Source organism: Aythya fuligula, chromosome 10 (assembly GCF_009819795.1).
Source record: "Aythya fuligula isolate bAytFul2 chromosome 10, bAytFul2.pri, whole genome shotgun sequence".
NCBI classification, from domain to species: Eukaryota; Metazoa; Chordata; class Aves; order Anseriformes; family Anatidae; genus Aythya; species Aythya fuligula.
In genome coordinates, this window is record NC_045568.1 from 5,586,082 (window position 1) to 5,608,468 (window position 22,387).

The following is a 22,387-nucleotide window of genomic DNA, read 5'->3' on the forward strand; positions in this document are numbered from 1 at the left end:
AGTCATCAGTTTTGGCAACAACATGTTCTCACCATTTCACACTGCCAATCACCTTGGGTGGCTATGGTACCTCTAATAATTATCTATTATTGGCAGTACTACACTGTTCAGTCAAGTGTGAAAGCTCATTCTAAGCTGAAGCCAAAACATTAAATACACATTAGTCTGGGGAGGCAGTGGAATGAAATTTCCACTGCAACTCTATCTGATTTCTGATTAGTTCGTGGAAACTGAGGAAAATACATATCAGCTAAGGTAGCCTAGTCTTCCATTACAAAGTTTATTCAGGTAAGCTGCACAAGTTGCATGCAAAGTCAGTGTTCTTTTCACTGCATTTCAACTACTGACTGACTAGCAAAAAAAAAAAAAAAAAACCTTCTTTTGCCTTCCAAAAACTTTGGTGATCGAAGATGTTCAAACTGCAAGCCACCCAAAATCACCACTTATTTGTCAAACTCTTTTCCACTTGACCTTGGAATACGTTAACATTGGCCTAGAGGTAAAAGGAAAACGTCCCTTGAATCAAGTGACATTACACTTCATCTTGGAAATACTTAAATGTACAAATCACTGAAGGCTGGAAATAAACTGCAAATCTTTTATGACATGCGGAGCCCCACAAATTTTAGAGCTTGTTACTTTTGATTTAGATGACAAGCTGTAGGGGAATAAAAAGGTATTTTCACCCTTACCTCTTTGCTTCTACTTGTCACAGCACACATGCATACAGTCATAAAAATAAGTATTTCTGGTAGTTTATATACATAAATGAATATATATATATATATTTATATATATTCAGCCTTCACATCTGCTGCTGCATCACACTGTCTGGTAATTGTATGGAAGTGACCTCTTCAGCAGTTCTCTTTCCATTCTTCTACGCCTTCCCAAAACAAAGCTAAATTGTAAATACTTTGATTTTGTGTTTTTTTTTTTTTTCAAATTTTCCAATGCTATTATTTTAAGATTTGCCAAGTACAGTTCTGCACGAAAACATTATAAACATGTAAATTACTGCCTTATACATTTAAGTATACATCATCCACATTTTTTGAACAAGGTCTGTAAAAACAATAAGTGATTCATGCAGTGGTTCATTGCTACAGTGCTTTTTAATTAACATTTAATTTTCCAAACATAATGTCCTATAGAGTCACTGTTTTCAGTTCCTAATGTCTGTTAAAACATTAAGTCTTTCTCAAAGTACAAGAATAACAATTTGAATGTAAAATGTTAAAACATGTTCTTTGTCTTATCTTTCTTTAAGGCAACCTTTTTGAATAGTTACACTGCCTCAACAGTTGGAGACAGAGAAAAAAAATGGCACAGAGATGGAACTGTTAGCTTTACAGTTCCAGTTAAAGATGTTTCCATTTGGCCAACATCATTTTTAAATCTTATATTGTACATCCCTATATTTTACTTAACAGGTCCAAATATAAAAACATAATTATTTACTTGGTACTGTATATGTTGGGTACTGGAATCAGAATGAAATTTGTGGTCTTGCAAGGGACATATGAAACTCTATATGATGCTCAGAGATGTGCAACGACTCATTTAAAGTACAAATTCATAACTGTAGGCAGAGCTCCAAAAAAGAACCCTCACTGAATGATCGTATCCAGAATGAAGTTGGAATACAAGAGTTTGCAGCTCATTAATCCAGTTGGGCGGGGGGAATAAAATTGCTAACTACAAAAGACAACTGTAAACAGGCTGGTCAACATGGCCACGCCCTGACCATTTTAAAAGCATGCATTGAACTGTACGCAGAGAAGGCAGAAAAAGGTAAATTAATTAGATTGACTGAAAGATGAAGTGAATTATCTTTTCATTATCTTATACGTGCCATGCAAACTGCAGACATGGGCCTAGCAGAAACAACAGTGGTGAGCTCTTTGGTTGGGGATGTGTGTAGAGTCAGCACCTGTGCAGCCGCAGACTGAGTGACCCCAATTCAGCTTTTAATCAGAGTTCATAAAGTTGGGTTTTCTTGTATGGCCTAGATATCAAAGTGTTATAAAGTGTAATTATAGAGCCACAATGCAAAGTTTCATTATCAAAACTCTTGGCCTATAGGTTGAGTGGCTCTAAACTGAAGCAAGGTCCAATGTAAGCTAGATCCTTGTTAGGGGCTGCTTAGTTTTGGCAGCTGCCTCTCCAAGCTTGGCAATACATGACAATATATCTGTAATTCCTATGCCACTTAGAACATGATTTCTGTCACCTTTACATGACTTCATGTAATGCATAGGATAGCAAATGACTGCTTGCATTGGTCCCATTTAGTCTGCATAATAAAATCTGCAATATCCCACTTCTAATCCTTTATGATCCTGATGTAACATTGGAATGGCATTGAGGGTTGCATGCAGCATGTTAAACATGCACGTTAAACAGTCGTAAATTTAACATCTATTGAAACAACAAGCCAGGACAAAATAGAAATATAGTAGATAACTCTCTGCCAGCAGCACTTTGCTGCAGCAGGTAGATAAATAAATAAATATGCATTTGTTTAGTATTAAAAGAATTAAGCTAATCTGTAGTTCCCTTAAGTGGAACTTGGCAAGGTCACTGATTTTATTTATGTATTTGAGGAAGAAAAGGAAGAAAAGAAAAAAAAAAAAGCTGCAGATTCTTACAACCACAAATGGTTACAGGCCCTACTTAAGATTTTTCTTAAACCTCTCCACGGCACTCCTAAGGTGCTGTGGACCAAAGAAATCAACTCGTACTTGGCAATGCATCCACTGTGTGCTCCTTGGAGGTCTAGTTTTGGTAATAAGCACTTACACAGTTGGACCCTTTCATTAAAACCAAGTTGCTGTAGTTTCACTAGTCCCTCCTGCAGTGATATGACCATATGCACATACACACCAATGCAACTGCAGGATGAAGACTGAACAAAATGAAGCACTTAGTTGCAAAATTCGAGCCAAGTGTTAGAAAAATCAGTCAAAGCAAAGATTTTATCTTTATGCTTCCTTTTAGCACAACCAGAAGAAACATCAAAGAGCCGCTAAAAGAAGCTTTATACTCAAGGTATCCCAATGTGCTGTTTCTGAACTGCAGAATAATTTTTTTGAGAGAAGTGACATTAGAAAGCATGAAATGAATACTACTACCTAAATAGAAATTTTATCATTCTAGATTTCATAAAATCACCAAAAGTGTAGGCTGTGTAATACTAATTAACCTGAATATTAGTCATGGACTAAAATTATAATCTCTGTGTCAAAGAAAGCCAAACCTACTACCTGAAAGCAAAGCAAAATTCAGTCCAATACAGACCTTCTTTACATTCATTTTGAGGGTCACAGAAAGCTGTGTTGCTTTTTGGAAAGGATGGATTTTAATTTTGTTAATTAAGAACTTAAGTGATTCATTCAAAATAATAATTTAGACCTATGTGCAGTTTTGCAGACTTATTGCTGTGTGCACTTACCCTGTTGTACCCATGATTTTCAGTACGATCATGCATTTTGTACTAGAGCTATTTTCATAGCAACCAGAGGGTACAGTATGTTCCCAAGTGTAATTTTTAGTAGAGCTTATGAGCCAAACAAACATAATGCCCTTTCACTGCCTAGAATCTTTGAGTCAAAGCCTAACATAATAATGTTCATTCGTAAGGCAAGATCCTTGCTGAATGAGATAGAAATGAGAGCTGCTTGGAATTATCAGCAGTCAGGCAGTTCAGTGTAAACAGAACTACAATGGAAATAACTGTTGCCTTTTTGCTACAGTTTCAATTTTAGTTCCTTTCAGACCTTGTTCTTTGGATTTGCATTTTTACTGCCAAATTAAGGAATTGCATAAGAATCTGTTTGGGCAGAAATACAGAAATTCTAGGAGTTGTATGTTAAAACCTATAAACAGAGACAATAAACTTGACAGGCTCAGTGATGGTCTTACAGCCCATTGGGTTAATACAAACACACTGGGCCTGATCCAAATCCTTTTAGAAGGTAATGGAATGATTCAAAGGATGAGAAAAGCTCTGGAAATAGAAAGAACATGCTTCCACTAAATACGCTCTACACAAGAACTTAGTATTGATTTTAAAAAGTCCTTTTATTGACTCAGAAATGTTTACTTCTTCAAGAATAAAATAGAAAATACTTAGTTAACAGCTAGAACATATTTCCCTTAATGCTTTCACAAAGCAATTGAAAAACCGTGGATGCTAACCCCAAAAAAATCACCTTACATAAATGTGTTTAGGCAGTGATGGAATGTCTATAAAACACGGGCTCAAAAGGAAGCAGTCCTCTCAGTTCCAATTCTGGTATTCTGACTATGTTGCTTTTAGCACTTTATTGTATATTATTCTGTACCATTGATAAAATCCAGGAGGATTTACCTTCCACATTTTTAGTTCTTATTCATGTAATTTCCGTTAGCAGTAAAAACTACTTCATGGTTAAACATTTTCTCAATATGCTTGGAAATATTTCCCAAGGGAAAATGAAAAGTTTCCAACTTCTGCCTCGACGTCAATAATTTTGTCCCATAGCACAGGCTCAGCTGTGACAACAAGACATCATCAAGACTTGGAAGGCAGCATGGTAGGGAACAAGCACTTAGCAGCTCACAATTTTTTACCTCTCAGAAAACAAATTAATTGTTTCACAGCACAGATAAGGCCTCTAAATGTCAGTCAAGGCTTAGGAGAAGTTTGACCTCACGGTTTTGTAAAGGTACCTGAGTTTCTGGTTTCAAGTATCAATTCCATGATTGCAATGTAAGTTTACCCTGGAGCAGAGCTAATGACTTATTCATTGTTCTGCTCAGGTGTGCATGAGGTGGAATTTACCTGCTGGAACAAGCATGTGCATCTGTATGATGCACAATGCAGGGAGGCGTCAGCTCTCCCATAGTGCATCTCAACCAAAAGAGGCCTTTTGTAATAGCACCTGTCTGCAGCATTTGAAATACACATTAATTTGGGGTTGGGGGAGTAACAGCACTAACAAGCCTCCATTTTTTGCTATTTTCTAACGAAGAACAAGCCCTAGTACCCTAAATACAAACCACTAAATACATGCTGGTTTCTTGCTAGGTAAAATAAAATTTTATTCATCAAAAAGTAGTAATTTGAAGGAAAATACACAGTATGCTTTTGTAAAAGACCTAGACATGTTACACATACATCAGGATTACAATAAGGGATTAGTGTAGAGGGGGAAAAAGAAATCAAAGTTCAACTATATGTGTTATTTAATTGGCTTATTGTTTGCACTTAAAACTAAAAGGACTTGCCTGAAAGCAACAAAATATTTATCAGTCAAAAAACTCCTCTGCTGGGATTACTTCTATTCACTGCTAACTTGAAAATCATAATCTCATTCCATAATCCATCACTAAATACATACTTAAGAGTGAAATATTTTGAAAGAGAAAGGCAAAGTCACACAGACTCTTTCTTTTTCCAATCTTTGACATTTTCTTCCCTGATGCCAGAGGCTCAATCATGGCAATAATAAGTAATCAAAAACAGGGAGCTGTACAGAAGCAGAACCAGTATTAGTTGTTCTTGAAAGTAATTTACTTTTAGGAGAAAGTGGATTTGTACACTTTCTTTTGTCAACAGCTATTTAACACTTACCAGTTTGATCCCCAATACTTTAATTTTCAGAAGAACTTCAGAAAGCATGCTTTCTGTTGTACAAAGTAAGAATTAAATGTAAAGCATCATCACTTAAGAGGCAATGAAGCATGGGTAGGATTTGAACCCATACTTTAAGCAATGCCTGAAGATAATCTTACCTGGGTAATGCACGCGCCAGTGAAAGCCACAATCACAGCCACAATGTTAACAGTGAGCTGGAACTGAAGGAATTTTGAGATACTATCATAGACGTTACGTCCCCACATGACAGCCTTTACAATGCTACTGAAATTGTCATCTGTTAGGATGATATCTGAGGCTTCCTTTGCAACATCTGTTCCAGCAATACCCTGGAAAAATTAATTGAGAATAAAATTACTGGGAAGTACACTGACAGTTAGAACACAAATCCCTGCATACTCAAAGTCCATAGTTACAGTAAGATTCCCCAGCACCATCACAATGACTGCTGAGTATATTCTGCATTTTATATTTGCTAGGATGATGGCTAATTGGACCTGTTTTTGAAAGTGAGTAAGGAGGCAGAAAAGGGCATTGACAGAGAACAGTGGAATTCATGTGATGATACTTCTGGGTGCTTTAAATTATCAGCTTATTGTCTAACAATCTTTTGAGTTTTTTCCTTCTTTTTTTTTTTTTTAGGATATTATATTAATATACATGAACAGAATTGATAACAATGAGAATTACATATCTTAATATATAATCTAGTATATTAAGATATCTTAAGAGTCAAAGTATGTTGGGAAGACATCTTCACATGTAGCAATAGTTTTTAGCAAAGTGAAATAGTATTCTGCTGTTGTGATGAACACTGAGTCCGTTCTACTGTATAGGCAATATATTGCTTCATTAAGCAATTTTCTCAACACTTCATGAATGGAAAACTTCTTACAGCAGATTTACAATGACATAAACATCAATAAATACGCAGATTATACCATTGCAAAGCCAACATCAGCCTTTTTAAGTGCTGGTCCATCATTGGTTCCATCACCAGTCACAGCTACAACCTGTCTCTGTTCCACCTGGGTGCTGTCAATAATACCTGCAAAAAATGTATATACGAGTGTGTATACAGTGTGTTTATATGTTAGCAAGACAAAACTTACCTCTAAAAATAGCTATGTGTGTAATACCAACAACGTATGGTGTAATATACCAACATGTTTTACGGAGATTGACAGAGTTGATTTATAAGGAAAATAACAATGAAAGCCATGCCACCTCTATTATGTACTATTCAACATTGCTACTAGATTTTTTTATGGAAAGATCTGATCCTGCACCACCAAAACATCAATAACACTTGCATAGGCATCATAGAGAATGACATTGTCTCACTATGTTCTTCTGGAAGACTTCTACTATTAAAAATTACATGTCACAGTAAAACCATTTCAGACCAGCTCCCCAGTTAAAATTCAATGTTTTTTTGTTTGTTTGTTTGTTTGTTTGTTTTGTTTTGTTTTTGAAGATTTAAGTTCATGCTTAAAGGTTTCTTAAACTGGGTCTTAACTATAATATCTGTTCCACTGGTTTGCCTTCTGGCAATCAGTTTAACCTAAAGATAACAAATGCCATTGATGAATTTTATTTAGTTGGAGCCAAATTAGCATTTTAACAGAGAGACATTCAACTCTGCCAAACGATGGTTGAGAAGATATAAAATAATTATTTAAATTATGGAGCAAAACATTCAAATAGTCATAATAAAATAATTTCCACTTTAATTTGTCAAATGATCTCAAAATGAAAACACTACTTTAAATGGTGAATTGAGTTTCACCAAATTAGCACAAACAAAAGTATTTTCCACTTATGCAGATAGGGAAAGTAAAGAAAAGATTAAATACTTTTTCTAAGGTCATAGAAGCGGCTCTGTATTTTAATGGGATGGGCATCATTCTCCACTCATGTTTTTATTTCCATGTCAGAGTCCCTTTGCCGACTTAGTAGGAATACAGGATTTCTATGTAGCATATAAGAACAACTCCCTATATTAGGTAACATGAGGGGAAAATAAGAAAATTCCTTTTTTAACACACTTTGCACAAAGTTGTATCCTCTAAAAACAATTATCAAAACCTGCCCAGTGTAAAAAGCTTTCAGCTACTCTGGAAAAAAAATAACTCCCATATCAGATAATCAGACAGAAATAGGAAATTGCAGACTACAGAGCAATAGCTGCCTCTTGGCAAAGTTTGGGCTTATCAGGCACCCAGAAGATTGCAATGCAAAAGGAAAGCAGTAACCATCCTCCTGTATTTTTCAGTCTCAAGAAAATCAGAAGAAAAAAAAAAAGCAAAAAACCAACATGCAATTCACTTTCCATTAGCACTATGAACTCAGATAAATAGCATATTATTCTGATATGATCTTATAACTAGAGCTTTCAGTTTGTTGGGGTGACTTGTCTTTGGTATTACTAAATAAACAGGAACATCAGCTGCCATTGCTTTTAAAAACATTTATCTTGTCTTCCCTTCTTGTTATCAATATACCCTTTGATGTTAAATTAATAATTTAAGCTTCTGAAGAAATTCATTAAAACTCCAACACCTCATGCTATTAACTGCTCCAACCAGGTAGAGAACATCCTCTCACAATTAGATTCCAGATGGGAGCATAGCCCAGATGAAGCTGAAGAGAGTTTAACAGATGACCTCCTAATGGCTATAAATAGTGGACAAATGTCAATGATTCACTACCTGACTGCCTATTTTTATCCATAAAAGCAAATTACACAGCCAGGATGAGACAACCACCCTCCAGAACACAGAACTGCATAATCAGCAATCATGGAAAGAAATAAAATGGTCTTGGTTACCATCAGCATCTCAGCCACACTCACCACTGCCAGCGTCATTAGAACTACATGAAGACGTGGGACAAAACTATATAGATGGAGGAACTTTACTTTGAACATCAGACTAATTTCTAAAATGAAGCAGTAGCAATTATTAGGGATTCAGATTATTTACTATAGCTATTCATAGTTATACCCATGCTCCTTGACTTCATAGTATTTTTAATATGTCCTTCCTCCCTTCCCCACATTTCTAAATCACTGTCTTCTTTCCAGCACTCTACTTCCTAACTCTGCTTGCTTTTCCCCTTTTTTTTTCCCTCTCTTTTGATATAATTTTGTTAATGGCTGTGGTAAGCATTCATGGTTTCACTTCAAGAGTTTTCTTCAGTATCAACTAATATGCCTGTATAGATTTCACAAAAGGTGTAAGGACACCAAAGAAGGGAGGGATGCCAAGGAAGGGCTCTCCCTCTACTATGGAGAACTACTGCTTTGGTGATCAATAAAAAACTTAAATAAGTGTATGATCTGACAGACTGGCAATCAGAGAATGCCCATTTCTACTCATTTACAATAGCTAAAAAGAAATTTCCATATTAATTTCTCATGTCTAACAGCCAGGAAAATTCTACAAAATAAACTGCTTTACTCCAGTCAAAGACTTGCATACATCATGTTAATCAAACAGTTTGCGAAGTACAGCAGGCAAATTCATAAAACGTGGCAAAGCTTCCTCCCAAAACAGCCTTTGCTGTTTCATTGATCTGTGCCCTCATCTCAAGCTGTTAGGCTACAACTTTTCTCTGTCAAAAGGGAACTTTGTTCAACAGTCACAGGAATGCATGCAGAACCCAACATTACAGTACGTTCCACACACAGATTCCATTGATGCTGTAGGAATTTGGGAAGGAATCATGTAGATTCTTTAAGATATATATGTGTCAGAGCAAGCAACTGTTTCTGATGAAGGAAAAGATTTTTTTTTTAAAACAACCATGTATAGCCATCAAGAGGAGCACTGTATGTGCACGCTTGCTATAAAAGATACCAGCATTACATACAAAAGTGAAAGTGAAATACATCGTATATCTCCTACCTTCCTCCCATCTAACATCATGCAAGCATTAAATCAAGCCCTTGCAGGATAATATTATAAAGAATATTAAGCAACATTGTGTCTTCCATTTCTTTTACAGGGAAAGTGTCTGTACCCATAGTCAGATCAAAAACATCAACTGCAGCCTCGGGTTTTCCCTTTACTGTGGAACAAATGCCACTTCATTTTAACAATTCTTATTTGCATTGTCACCTTTAGAGCCACATCAGTAAAAAAAAAAAAAAAAAAAAAAAAAAAAAAAAAAAAAAAAAACTGGTTCTGGGAGAGAGAGAGAAAAAAAAAAAAGAGAGAAAAAAAAAAGCTGTTTTAGGTATCTTATTCTGTCTAAAATGGTTGACTCAAAACAGGCAGACAGGGAAAACTTAGCCACAGCAGAGCATACAAAGATGGACACAAGTTCAAGTGTTATTGATGTTATTGATGCTGGAAAGTTGATTATCCCATACACTTACACATTTATCTGTCTTTGACAAGCCAAGCATACACAGATGCAGTAATATATTTTTGTAGGCATATTGTGTTCACATTGTTTTTTAATATTTCCTAACTTTTTCAAGCTCCATGTTTATCTAACAAGAATTTAGAAAATCTGACTGAAAGAGAAAATTTAAATTCATTTAAGTTAAATGCTTGCCTACTTGCAGGAATAGATCTTTAAAGATTAATATAAAAGTGTTTTATAAAACATTACAGACAGCATTGGCAATAGTTAAGAGTGCTCTGCAAAGTTCGTGATATTAGAATGCCAGAGAAGACTATGGCATAAATACAAAGATTTCTGTTCTGAGCAGGCACCAGCAATGTGAAACATAAAAGGGGAACCTTGAAAGCATCAGGACCTTCACAAAGTTATTCCTAACACTGATGACAAAGATCTAGATAGTATTTAAAGTATAAAACTGTAGATTCACTTGTAGCATACCTCCTGCTTCCTTTAAACTATTCTTATATTCATCACTTTTGGGAAGTGTTGGTCAAAGCCAACTTTTTGCATTATGGAACATGTCAACTTTCTGAATATTTCTTTACATGAATTTGAATAAAAATAAATATTTAAATTTTATTTCAAATGGAAATCAAAACCAATTGCAACTTGCACAATACTGCTATTTAATTTCAGAATTTCAATATTTTTTTCTATTATTCTTATTATTTTACCTAGTCTCATGGCATATCCACTACAATGATATCAGGAGTATAATACCATCCCACGCAATAATATTTAAAATATTTTAGAAATTAAGGGTAATTATTAGAAAATTTTTTTCTTTTTTAAAGTTCCCTTTCCCTTTCTGCTTTTTAATCAAGCGGCTTTCCAAGAACGTTCTTTTTAGTATCACACTAAAATAATTCCAGATGAATTTAAACATTGAAAACACAGCTTCTTTAGCTTGTTATTTTATACTCTCTATACCTTCTGATAAGATGAGAATGTTGTTTTCATGAGTAGTAAGCATTTGCTTCTTATTTTAAAATAACAATCTGACAATATTGAAATATTTCAGCAATAATATCATTATAGATGACATGCATTTTTATTGTTGTATTTTGAAATAGGGTAAAAAAAAAATGAAATCATACCAACAGACTTCATGAAGTCTTTAAGAAATTGTATTTCAGTTGGATTGAGATGTCTAAGTGAAATGTTTTGGTTTCACTGAAACACTTTGTGATGCTAAACCACTTTGACATTTTTTTCAATCTATTTCTACTTCAAAGACATAAATATCTGAGAGAACACTGTCTACGCAGCCTGAAATGCTGAACCATGCCTTTCTCTAGTCCCCTAGCAGTAGTAAAAAGAAAAATGTAAAAGAAAAATGATCCTTTTGCTGGGTGGGACTGTGCTGTATTAAAGACACAAAAAAATGTTCCCTCCAGCAGCAGTATGTCATTAAAAATTAAATATATTTTTTTAAAAAGTTTATTTTGTGATGTGTGTTTTTACCCTAAAGCAGATAGAATACATCAAAGAATAGAAAATCCTCTTGATCCCTCAAGTGTCTGAGAAAAACGTAACATTTTAACAAGAATCCCAAAATTGGTGAACATTTAAATAGTTTCTTGTAACTTTTAATTGCCCTTGGAGTATACCATCCAAAAAAATCCATCCTGATTTCCACAGACTTGTTCTTGAACTTTGTTGGATATTTAATTGCTCTCTCTTGACCCTGCCGTATCTTTAAAATATTAATTGTACCAGTTATATAAGACATTCAGTAGTAGTAAATATTTTGTATTGTCAAAGTGCTTATGATAAAGAACATCATTAAATTGTTGCTTATTTTTCTTCAGCTATTATTGATTTTATTTTCTCTGGCAAAGGTTCCATTCTCCTCTTACGGGAAAGTCCTATGTGATTCAAATAAGTACTCCCAAGGGACTTATTTAATCAACTTAATGAAACAAATTGTTGTGTGCTTCTGAAACAAATAAAACCATATTAGGCTTTACAAGTCATGTCCTATAAGAGCTATAACACAGTGTGTTGTATGCACGAAGGAAGTGAGGATATTTCAGCTGACTTTTTGCTGTTTGAATTCTGAGAAGGAGAGCAAGTAATTATGTTGCCCAAATCAATGGTCCCCAAACATTTTGATTGTGCACAGCTAATAGTAAAAAATTTTGAGCACACACCCCAATATTATGCATAGTATTTACAAATTGTGCATATGTATACTTACGTGCCAAAGTATTTTATACATTAGAAAAAATACACAAAATAGAGTTTTAAAAGGATTGGATAAATAAAATAAATCTCATTCTTAAAATAACGTTTATTTATGAATGGTGCTAGAAATATTTTCTTCCTGCACCCCACTGGATTGTCTTGCATAACTCCTGGCATGTGTACACCCTACTTTGGAGACGACTGGTCTAAATACGGTCTCAAGAGGCTGAGTAACAGCAGTCTGTCTCCAGCTGCCTCATCTTCTGCACTATGACAGAGCTTACAGGTATATTACTTCTCCTGAATGAACCATGCTTCTTGAGTTCTTCACATACACTGGTCCCAATCCCAAAGGGCCCAACAGATCCAATTTTCAAATTCTCAAGGGAGCTTTTGCTCTAAGGTCATTTAGGCATTTTAAAAAGATTATATCCAGATCAAAAGCTTTTATAGTCAGTCATCTACGAAGTCATATCAATAAAACCTTGGCATCCAAAAGGATAAAGCTAGAAATTGTTTTCTACCTAAATCTGAATTATTTAAGCAGTCAGACAGATGGAAACATCTTTTTGTGGCCAGAAATGATGCTATCCCAGATCAGAAATTTTCTGATTTAATAAGCTTTTAAGCGTGAGCTTCAAGGTCAATAGAATAAAATATCATGCCAGCAAGAAGTGTCAGATACAGATTTGAAGAAGGCTTCATAAAGAATGCTGTGAATATGAATCCATCTTTCATAGGAGCATTCTATCTGCAGATGGAATGGTGAGAGAATATGGTTTGTATGGCACAGTTTTTATAGGACAAAAACAGACTCTAAACATACAGCTGAAAATCTGAAGGAAGCCTGTTCATATCATACAATTACAAAGCCTATAGGAAAATGGAACTCTATGCCTACATTTTATATGACATATGAAAACTGCTATTGCCACACGGAAAGTTTTTAGTTTGGAATACTATCTAAATATAATTGTGGGACAACAGAAGCATAAAAACCTGAGTGATGATTGATTTACTCTAAATGAAATTGTTCTTGGTTGTTTTTTTCTGTTTGTTTTGTTGTTGTTGTTTTTTTTGTTTGTTTGTTTTGTTTTGTTTTGTTTTGTTTTTGTTTTTGTTTTCATAAAGAGGTATATTCAAGGAGATTAAAATCTACTCTGCCTCTTATTTATATGAAAAATTAGCCATTTCTCAATAATATTTTTCCGGCTAGCACATGCGCATTTTCTCTTCCCTGGCAGAGCCTCATTCCAGTCCAGTTAAAAAGTCCCAAGGCAAATAAGAGATTACTTCTACTTGCCACACAACTTACTAGTATTTCTGTTATTCCTGCCAACCAGTTTCTTGTTATTTTTCATTTGAAGGTTCAGACAGGATGCAAACACAAGAGATTTCGTTACCAAGAAAGCTTCCTTGTATTATGTATACAACAGAGATGTATAATTACAGATAACTCAGATACAGTGTTAACAGTAACATTTTTACAGTACAGAAGATGCGTCAACCATATTTCAATAACCTTGGCATTAATTTACATGATTTATTAATTTACGTGATGTATTACAATTTACTCACCTTTTACCAAAGTGTGTTTGTCTGTGGGAGATGACCGAGCAAGTACTCGAAGTTTTGGCCAGATTTTGTCAATTCGCTCTTGCTCAATCTGGAAAGCAACAAAACCAACAACATAATGATTAGTCTGTGATGAGCAAAATACAAAATATATAGTTTCTCAAAGTATATAATGTATATATTCCATATACACATATGTAAAATATATAACTTCTCAAAGTATATAATAACAAATATGTAACTTCTCAAAGCCAATCAAACGTTTACAACTACAAATGTGTTCTTTTATTCTGCATTATAATACAAGTTCTTCACCTCATTTTGGCACTAATAATGGCAGAATTTTCTCTGTACACCAACAGCAACAAGGACATATCCATAGCATATCCTTATGCTCCCAGGATTCCATCAGTCAATTCAAGGAGTAAATGACTGTGTCCAGACAGAGTTTTGTTTTTTAAAGCTGGCTTCTACAGTCCGTGTGTTAGCTCCATCTTTTATATGTGGAATTAAAAATCTTCTGAGAATAGACTAAGTTACTGAAATCATTAGAATGAGTGAATATCGCAGTACATGGATTAGATAAAGTGGTACAAAATAAAGTGGGCATAACTGGTTCTTTGTACAGACTGAATTCATGAGACTTAAACCTGCAGACTGCTGTTGTGTTCCTTCTCTTTGCTAACAAACCTGTTTCTAATGTACTTAGTTTTGATTTCTTGTATACTAGTGCTATGGTTCTAAAAACTGCTAAATAAGGCTAGCACTAAATTTATAATGGCTCTGCATGATAAGAAGTAAAGACTGGATTTTCAATGGTATTTAAAAAAAAAAAAAAAAAAAAGAAAGATACTTCTAGAAAGAAATACCAATATCTCCAAGTAGTCTTTACTGAAATAAGGTACGCATTGGTGCAGGTGAAAGAACATTTCAGTGTTCTCACTACTTGTACACCATATTAATATGTATGGATTTACTATATGAATTACCTCTCCCTTCTCATTTCGGATCCTTCTGTTAAACTCTTTTCCTTCAAGGCAAAGAAAGTCTTCTCCTGGATGAATGATTCCACATTTGATGGCAATGGCGCGTGCTGTGTTGATGTTGTCTCCAGTGACCATGCGGACCGTAATTCCAGCTCGCTGGCACTTTCTTATGGCTTCTGGGACCTTCAAAAGCAATATAAATAGGAAAGAAAATATGAGATAGATATGAAATATAAATACAAGTTGGATGTTTCCAGTTAGGATATTTTTAGGCTAAGAAATTCATGAAATAAAAAGGGAAATCATCCATATTATGGCATAGATTAAAAGCTATTTGACTTCTACAGAATTGAGGTTACACCAGAGGCAAGACAAATCTCGTAGCAAGAAGCATACAAACCATTTTTCTGATCACTTGCCTTAAGCTTCTCCTGATTTTGATACAAACAGGAGTACTCTGCATATTTTTTGACCTTTAGAAATTAAGGTACCTAACATATTCAATATACGTCAAAACGGAGATAATCAATATCCGTATATTAAAAAAAAATTAAAAAAATGAAAACTTTATATTCAATATACATGCACTGAGAACACAGTTATTTTGTACAGAAAATTATCTAACATCTGATCCAAACTTTCAATAAGATTATCTAAAACATTTTAGAATTCAGCATTATTACCCTAATTTATGCATATCAACAGGTGGTATTCCCAAATATACATGAGCTTAATATTTAAAGAATAACGTATTCCAAAACTCTAAAAATGACAAATGATTAGTTACCCTCTTTCTGCATAAAACCAACTTTTCCTGTTGCACAGTATACGTACCAATGAGGGAGAATTCAGTGTTTGACAGGTCTGTGAGATCAATGCAGAAGCTATGTTGGCATTGTATATTTGGCATCAGCTTATTTAAAAATAAAAAATCATTTTGTAATGAAAATAACCAATAAGCAAAGGATGTGATTATGAAAAGAATTGTCATTTTTAATAATTATCAACAAATTTTAAAACAATCCCATTTGGTTTAAGAAAGGGCATGGAAAGGGATATTAGTGGCTGCAATAGTGAAGTTTTCTACTGCCAATTCAGTGCAATTTGCTGATTATGACCTCTATCAGATAAGTACACTGTAGAACTTAATGTCAATTAGAGTGGATTAATCTCATCCATTAATACAGAAAAATATCAAGAAAAGGAGACGCCATCCACAACATCACACTGCTACCTTTTTGTATTGCTAGATATTTTAACTTCCTCCATAGCTGTAGCGGGCACTGCTGGGGGCAGGATGCTGAACTGATTGACAGATTGACAGCCCCTGCTCTGATCCGGCATGGGAACTGCTGGGGTCCTAATGAGTTCATGGGGCCAGAAAGGCTGGGTATCTTGGACTGAACGTCACACTAAAAATAAATTATATGCCCTTAAACTGTATTGTAGATAATGATTATTCTAATGAGTTAGTACAATTTCACACCATGTTTCTGCATCTTTATTAAAATATTTTTTCCTGAGGAAATATTTTTTTCCTCAGGAAAAAATAGTGTTATTCATTTGTATAAGATTAGAAATGTCTCCAACAGTTATAAATCAACGTGGAACAAAGGGCATAATGGCTCTTCTGGTCAGCTGTGTTCTTCCCTTTTTAATAAACAAGAGGCAGTTATGAGGCATCTGCTTTCCACAGCACCTAACTAAACTAACACCTCGTTGACAAGCAGACTAGTACTTTTCTCATGACTATGAAGAAAACCGCTTCTTCCTCAAACCATACACACAGAATGCAGTTTGCAGAATGACTCTCTGGCAATAGAGATTACAGAAGCAAGAGAAAAAATAAACGTTTATCTATCTATTCCCTTCTCTCTACTAATTGAAAATGTTCTTCCCATGAGATGTATCCTGGAAGCATCATCTGGACTACCTGAGCCTTTTAACAGTACAAAGTTGACTTCTATGGGGCACCTACAACCAGATCAGATCTATTACTTAAGCAAATGACTACTGAGTTACCCATTTTCCACATTAATAATCTTGGCTACATCCCATTTGCCAGTTTGGAGTGCCCTTAGTATCCACTTAACTGTAGTGACCCTCGCGCATAGGGTATGACAAATTTACATGACTGTCTGTAAATCCAGCACAGCATATGAACCATGAAGGAGAAAAATAAATTACAGTACAAACAGAAAAAAAAATAAATAATAATAATAAAAAATCACACAAAGTGCCAGTCCTATTAAACAAGGTCATGGGAGGACAACCTAGTTTCAAATACACCTCAAACTAACTTATAACTAGTAAAATAATTCTACCTCCCTCTTCTCTCATTTTTGGACAGCTGGTGGGTGGTATCTGATTTACACTGTGTACAATAATTACAGTTAAAATATTGTTCATATTTTTTAATGCTGTAGGGAAGAAAGTGTTGGCAGACTGAGTGGGCAGTAGAAGCAGACATTTTCCATCAGTTTTGCAGAATTTAGATACACATTTCAATTTATTTTTTTCACTTTCTCTCTGTAAAAAAAAAAAACTTTAGATGTGTGCATGTATAAATTATGCAATGCACAAGTAACTATCAAAATCAGATGACAAATAGGTGGAATGTAGAAATGATTTACATTCTTCCAGAAATAAAAAAAATGTAGGTGTACATTGGCAAATCAGTATAAGCCAGTATAGACTCATTAAAGCCGAAGTAGAAAAGCTGTCAAAAACAACAGACAAATCTCTATAGGCATGAGATAGCATTCTGTTTGTTCTCTTCTTGTATATTTATCAAAGGAAAAAAAATGTAAAAAAAGCTTAATGGCAAGCCAGTATCTCAGTGCTTGATAAAGCCAGCTACTAACAATGAATAAGCCAGAGTCTGAATTGCATCAACCTAAATAACCAAAGAAGTATGCAAAATTCATGGATGTCCAGTGGTTACACTCCAGTCAAAACTGGTCAGTTGCTGGATATCGTTGAATAATTCATCCAAATAGTATGCATGGAAGGAAAAGCAATAGCAAGAAAGTGCCCTGCAGTATAACCAGAACAGATGCAGCACTCCCATGTCTGAGACCATGCTAGCATGACACTGCTGATACAGCAGGTATGTCAAATATGTGACAACCTGAACACACCAAGGGTGTGTTCTGAGCAGCTCTGAGAAACTAGGGGAGCTATAAATTTGTATGCCATTAACTCCAAAGATCATCTTAAGGGAAAAATGCAGCCTTTTCCATTATAGACATTAACACAATATAAGGGAAAATACAGGTTGTCAGGATGGTGACACTGCATTGCTTCACTGAAATTAGCTAATCTGCCATTTCTGATAGAATAAAACCTGATGTCCATGAATACTGAGAATATTAATAAAACAGAAGTTGTAGTAATATTTCACATTTTTATGCTTTTCCCCTGCAGAAGACACTTTGAAAATTCATAAACTCCAATGGTGTGTCTATATTTAATTACTGGACTAATTCTTGCAAAATAAGAAGGTCATTTATAAGAGCACAACACCTTACTATTTGCAACAATTTAAGTGATACGTAATTCCCACTAAGTCGGATATTTCATACAGACACCATTTTCTGAAATTGCTTTTGTTATGGCTTGAAGGTTCTTTTGATCTTACCACAATGAAACAGTCAAAAGGGATATGGAGAAAAATCCCCTCAAAACAAATTTCCCCAAAACAACTGCAGATTTGTCCAACATTTGTTAGTATTCTGGTGTTAAAAGGTGTTATCTACAAGAAATTCAGTACATTATTTAGATAATTTTAGAAATAAAATGTTTTTCTTCCTTCATCTTCTTTGATCCTTTAAATAGATATCAGACTTGACCTCTTTGTTTGTAGCAACACTATTCATCTTTACCTCCAACTTCTATGAAATTATTCCCTATGAAATGAGAGTAGTTCTCTTATAAAACACATGGAAGGATAGTTTGCAGCTATTTTAAATAATAACTGCAAACCCCATTGCTACCCATTCCCTCAGTCTGTCATACCATACTGTATTATAAAGCTATTTACGTATTATAAAGCTATTTTCAAAAAACACGTATCATTAATCAGTTTTGGAGGGAAAGAGCACTGATTCATAACTCTGTTGGTCACTGACAGTTAAAATCTGTCTGAGTTTAGATAGATAGATAGAAAGATACATAGATAAATGAGCTAGAGTATTAGGAGTGGGATCCATGCAGACAGGATATTTTAAGAATATTTTAAAATATTTTTAAAGACATGCAATGTCAGGTGTAGGGACAGATGGATTAGCAGCAAGAGACCAGCGTATGATAGATGTGAATGCTGTTCATCTGATGACTGCAGAAGTAAGCGTTTTATCATAGTTTTCACCTAACCAAGACTTACTTCATATTATATATTTCTCAATACTGAAAAAAAAAGGCAAGAAAACCCATTAACACTCAAAGTACAGCTATGAAATTGGTGCCTATAGTTGTAATTATATCATGCTGTTTTCCTTTATTTATTTTCTAGTTACAGCAGAAATATATAAAGGCCTACTTTAAAAGTGACTCAGGGAAATAGTTTTCCTTGCATGTCTAGCATTGCCACCAATTCTCAGTGGATCAAATACAAAGATTTAGATATGATTAAAAAAAAAGATCCAGCAGAAACAAAAGGAGACAGAAGACTAAAAAAGACCAAGATTGGTACCAAGCTACTTTATGCAGAATAAGAACCCGCTCTTTCTGTACAAGGGAAACTTGAGTTATCTTTCAATAACCTTACTCCAGAGCAAACAGCAGTCATTAATCACCTACTGAAATAACAGTACCATCGCAGAATGGATCTTGCTTCCATTGTGCATCACCAGTACTGATTTTCTCAAATTACTTGAATTAAAACTTCTGTCACATTTTTACAAGCCATTTAAGAATAGGATCCATGAAATCTGCAGCCTCTCCATGGTAAAGCTTTTTCTTGTCCAAATATAACATTAAAAAGTTTCCCTGAGTATATACCAGTTACAACCTCAAGATAATTAGCAAAGTGGCAACATCACAATTATAACCGTAGCAATTATTATCACTACACCCTTTTCTTCTGCTTTCAGAGTTGTGCCTCACTGCTTTGATTAAAGAAAAAAACTTTAATATCTGGGAGTATAATAAAACTTGTAATGATGAATTCTCCTATATACTCCTGCATGACAGAAGATTCAATCATTTTAATCCTGTAGTTCACAAAGCCCTATTTCGCAATATTTAAATACTAGTTGATTAATAGTTGATGTTTATCAAGTTAATTTGATTTTTTTTAACCAACTGAAGTTTATTTCTAAAGTTCACTTCCACCTTCGACAGAACTAATTAAATAATAATAAAATTAAAAAAAAAAAAAAAGATAAAGACTGCAATAAATCTATAGTTCAATTTCTGTTCAGTTCTCCAAGAAATGTTTTATGACATAAGAATTTGATATACCTCTGGCCTTACTGGATCTTCAATGCCAACAACACAAATGCAAGTCAGATCAGATAAAATGTCATTTTCATTGTCCCAGTCTGGCTCAGGGCTGCTATTGAAGTCTCGGAAAGCAACACAGATAGTTCTCAGTCCATCACAGGCCATTGGTTCAATCACTTTTTTCACCATTTCATCCCGGTCACGTGGTCTGAAGACACGAGGTTCACCAGCTGCATTAAGGATCCTGGAACACCTTTTTTATTTAAGAAAAAAAAATTAATTGTATATTTGCATGACAGTTGAAAAGTAATTCCTTGTACCAGCTCTTTTCATTCAACATCTTCCTTTTTGACAGCAAGTTTTAAATTTCTATTGAAAATATCTAGATCAAAGAAGATTCACTACTGAAATGTCATCAGATAGAATTTGACTGTAACTTATGGAGACACCAAGACCCTGTCCTCCATTACTTCCCTAAAACCCATGTAATTAATAAGCTGAGAACTTACAAAGAAATTGAAAAACCCTTACGTTCCAAATATGTTTATTAAACTAAAGAATGCATTCATAAATTACCAAATGCAGATGAGAAATAAATTAGAAGACCCAATATTTCTGCTAGCCAATGACAAGGAAAATAAGTCAAAGATTTCATCAGGGAAGAGGGAGGGGACTGGACATGGACAGTAACACCTTTACTCTCCTCAAGTGCGTCCTTTTTCTACCCTAGGTAGCAAATCCCAAACACCAAAATTCCCAGGTATGTTTTATTACTGTCAGAATGTTTTGCATCATTAAGATTTTGAAAAAACACAGCAAGAAATCATTTGAACTTACTTCTTCAGAACAATTTCAGAAGCTCCTTTGCTGTACATTCGGAAACTGCCATCTGGCATTTTAATGACAGTGCTCATTGACTTTCTCACAGAGTTGAATGTGTAAACCTTATATAGTTTCTCCTCGGGGATGAGGTTCCGAACAGGCTCATAATCTTGTTTCAAATCCAGGACAAACCCTAAGAGGCCACATTCTGTCTTGTTGCCTACCTGGCGAGGCAGGCCACCTTCTTTTTCTGGTGGCTGTAGAGAAGAAAAGATTAGATATGGATTTCTGTAATGATTAGCAGTATGCAATGCCTTCTACCCAATTAACAGAGTTACAGTGTACAGTTTAAGATCTAAAACTCTAATTATGGAGTCATGTCTCTTCCATTTTTTTAAAAAACTAGCAGAAATTTTAGTGTTATAACAGACTGGAAGCAGTTATGCTCACAACAAGGAAAATGTCTCCAGTCAGATGACTACATTTGGTCTTTTGCATTTCTTTTCTTTTAAATCAACCATGGGCAGTTGAACTTCTTACAGCTAGGCAAAGCATCATTAAAAATGAAATAATTGTCTTTAGGCTCAATATAATTAATACTTACTCATCACAAATAGGATATTTTATATTCTTACTTGCTTAGAATTGAATTGTTTTGCTGACTTCTATGGGTTTAACGGCAAATTAAAAAAAAAAAATGTCCTTTTTATCTACCAGGCAGTTTTGAATTAAAAAAAAAAAAATCAAAAAAATCAATCTGCATCTTAATCATAATAGTAAACCTACATGAAAATGGCATTTCCAACAATGTAAAAAATAATAATCCCGCTGCTAAAAGCACCTGTTTCTAGGATCACCATATTTTAGTCGGCTGCTTGGATCACCATATTTTAGTCAGCTGCTTCAGACATTAAATGCTTTATATGTTAAAAAAAAAAAAAAAAAAAAGGAGTAGTCTAATCATTTTGCAATTCTTTTTACTTCTAGGGACAAGGACAGCTCTATCTTCCCATTTGAAATATAAATAAAAACAAAAAACAGCCACATTTCACACACAAAATAGAAGTGTAACATACCCCAAATCAAAAATTCCTGTGTTGTCAAGATTCCAAATAGACTTAAGGGTCCCATGCATGAGCAATACTGTTAATAACTTACATTTTCTTGTACATATTAGAATTAGAGAATGTTTTTTTTTAAGCTATGGAAACCAAGAGAAGGAAAAATCCTTTCACAACTTTAATTTGCAAAGTATCATACCACCGAAAACATTTGCATTTGGCAAAAGACAAGGCTGTAAGTCATTGGTTTAAATGTC

At 34.5% G+C, this 22,387-nt stretch overlaps 1 protein-coding gene across 1 annotated transcript in view; it reads right to left on the bottom strand.

Moving 5' to 3' along the window:
* The window catches only part of ATP2B2 (ATPase plasma membrane Ca2+ transporting 2), a 124,046-nt gene that overhangs the window by 27,351 nt on the left and 74,308 nt on the right, over positions 1-22,387 (bottom strand). Inside the window, exons 11-16 of the mRNA XM_032194226.1 lie at positions 21,085-21,326; positions 20,266-20,500; positions 14,806-14,985; positions 13,820-13,907; positions 6,583-6,689; positions 5,779-5,970 (exon numbers count right to left, since the gene is read on the bottom strand). Coding sequence (XP_032050117.1) covers positions 5,779-5,970; positions 6,583-6,689; positions 13,820-13,907; positions 14,806-14,985; positions 20,266-20,500; positions 21,085-21,326 — 1,044 coding nt within the window. The remainder of the gene's footprint in view (positions 1-5,778; positions 5,971-6,582; positions 6,690-13,819; positions 13,908-14,805; positions 14,986-20,265; positions 20,501-21,084; positions 21,327-22,387) is intronic.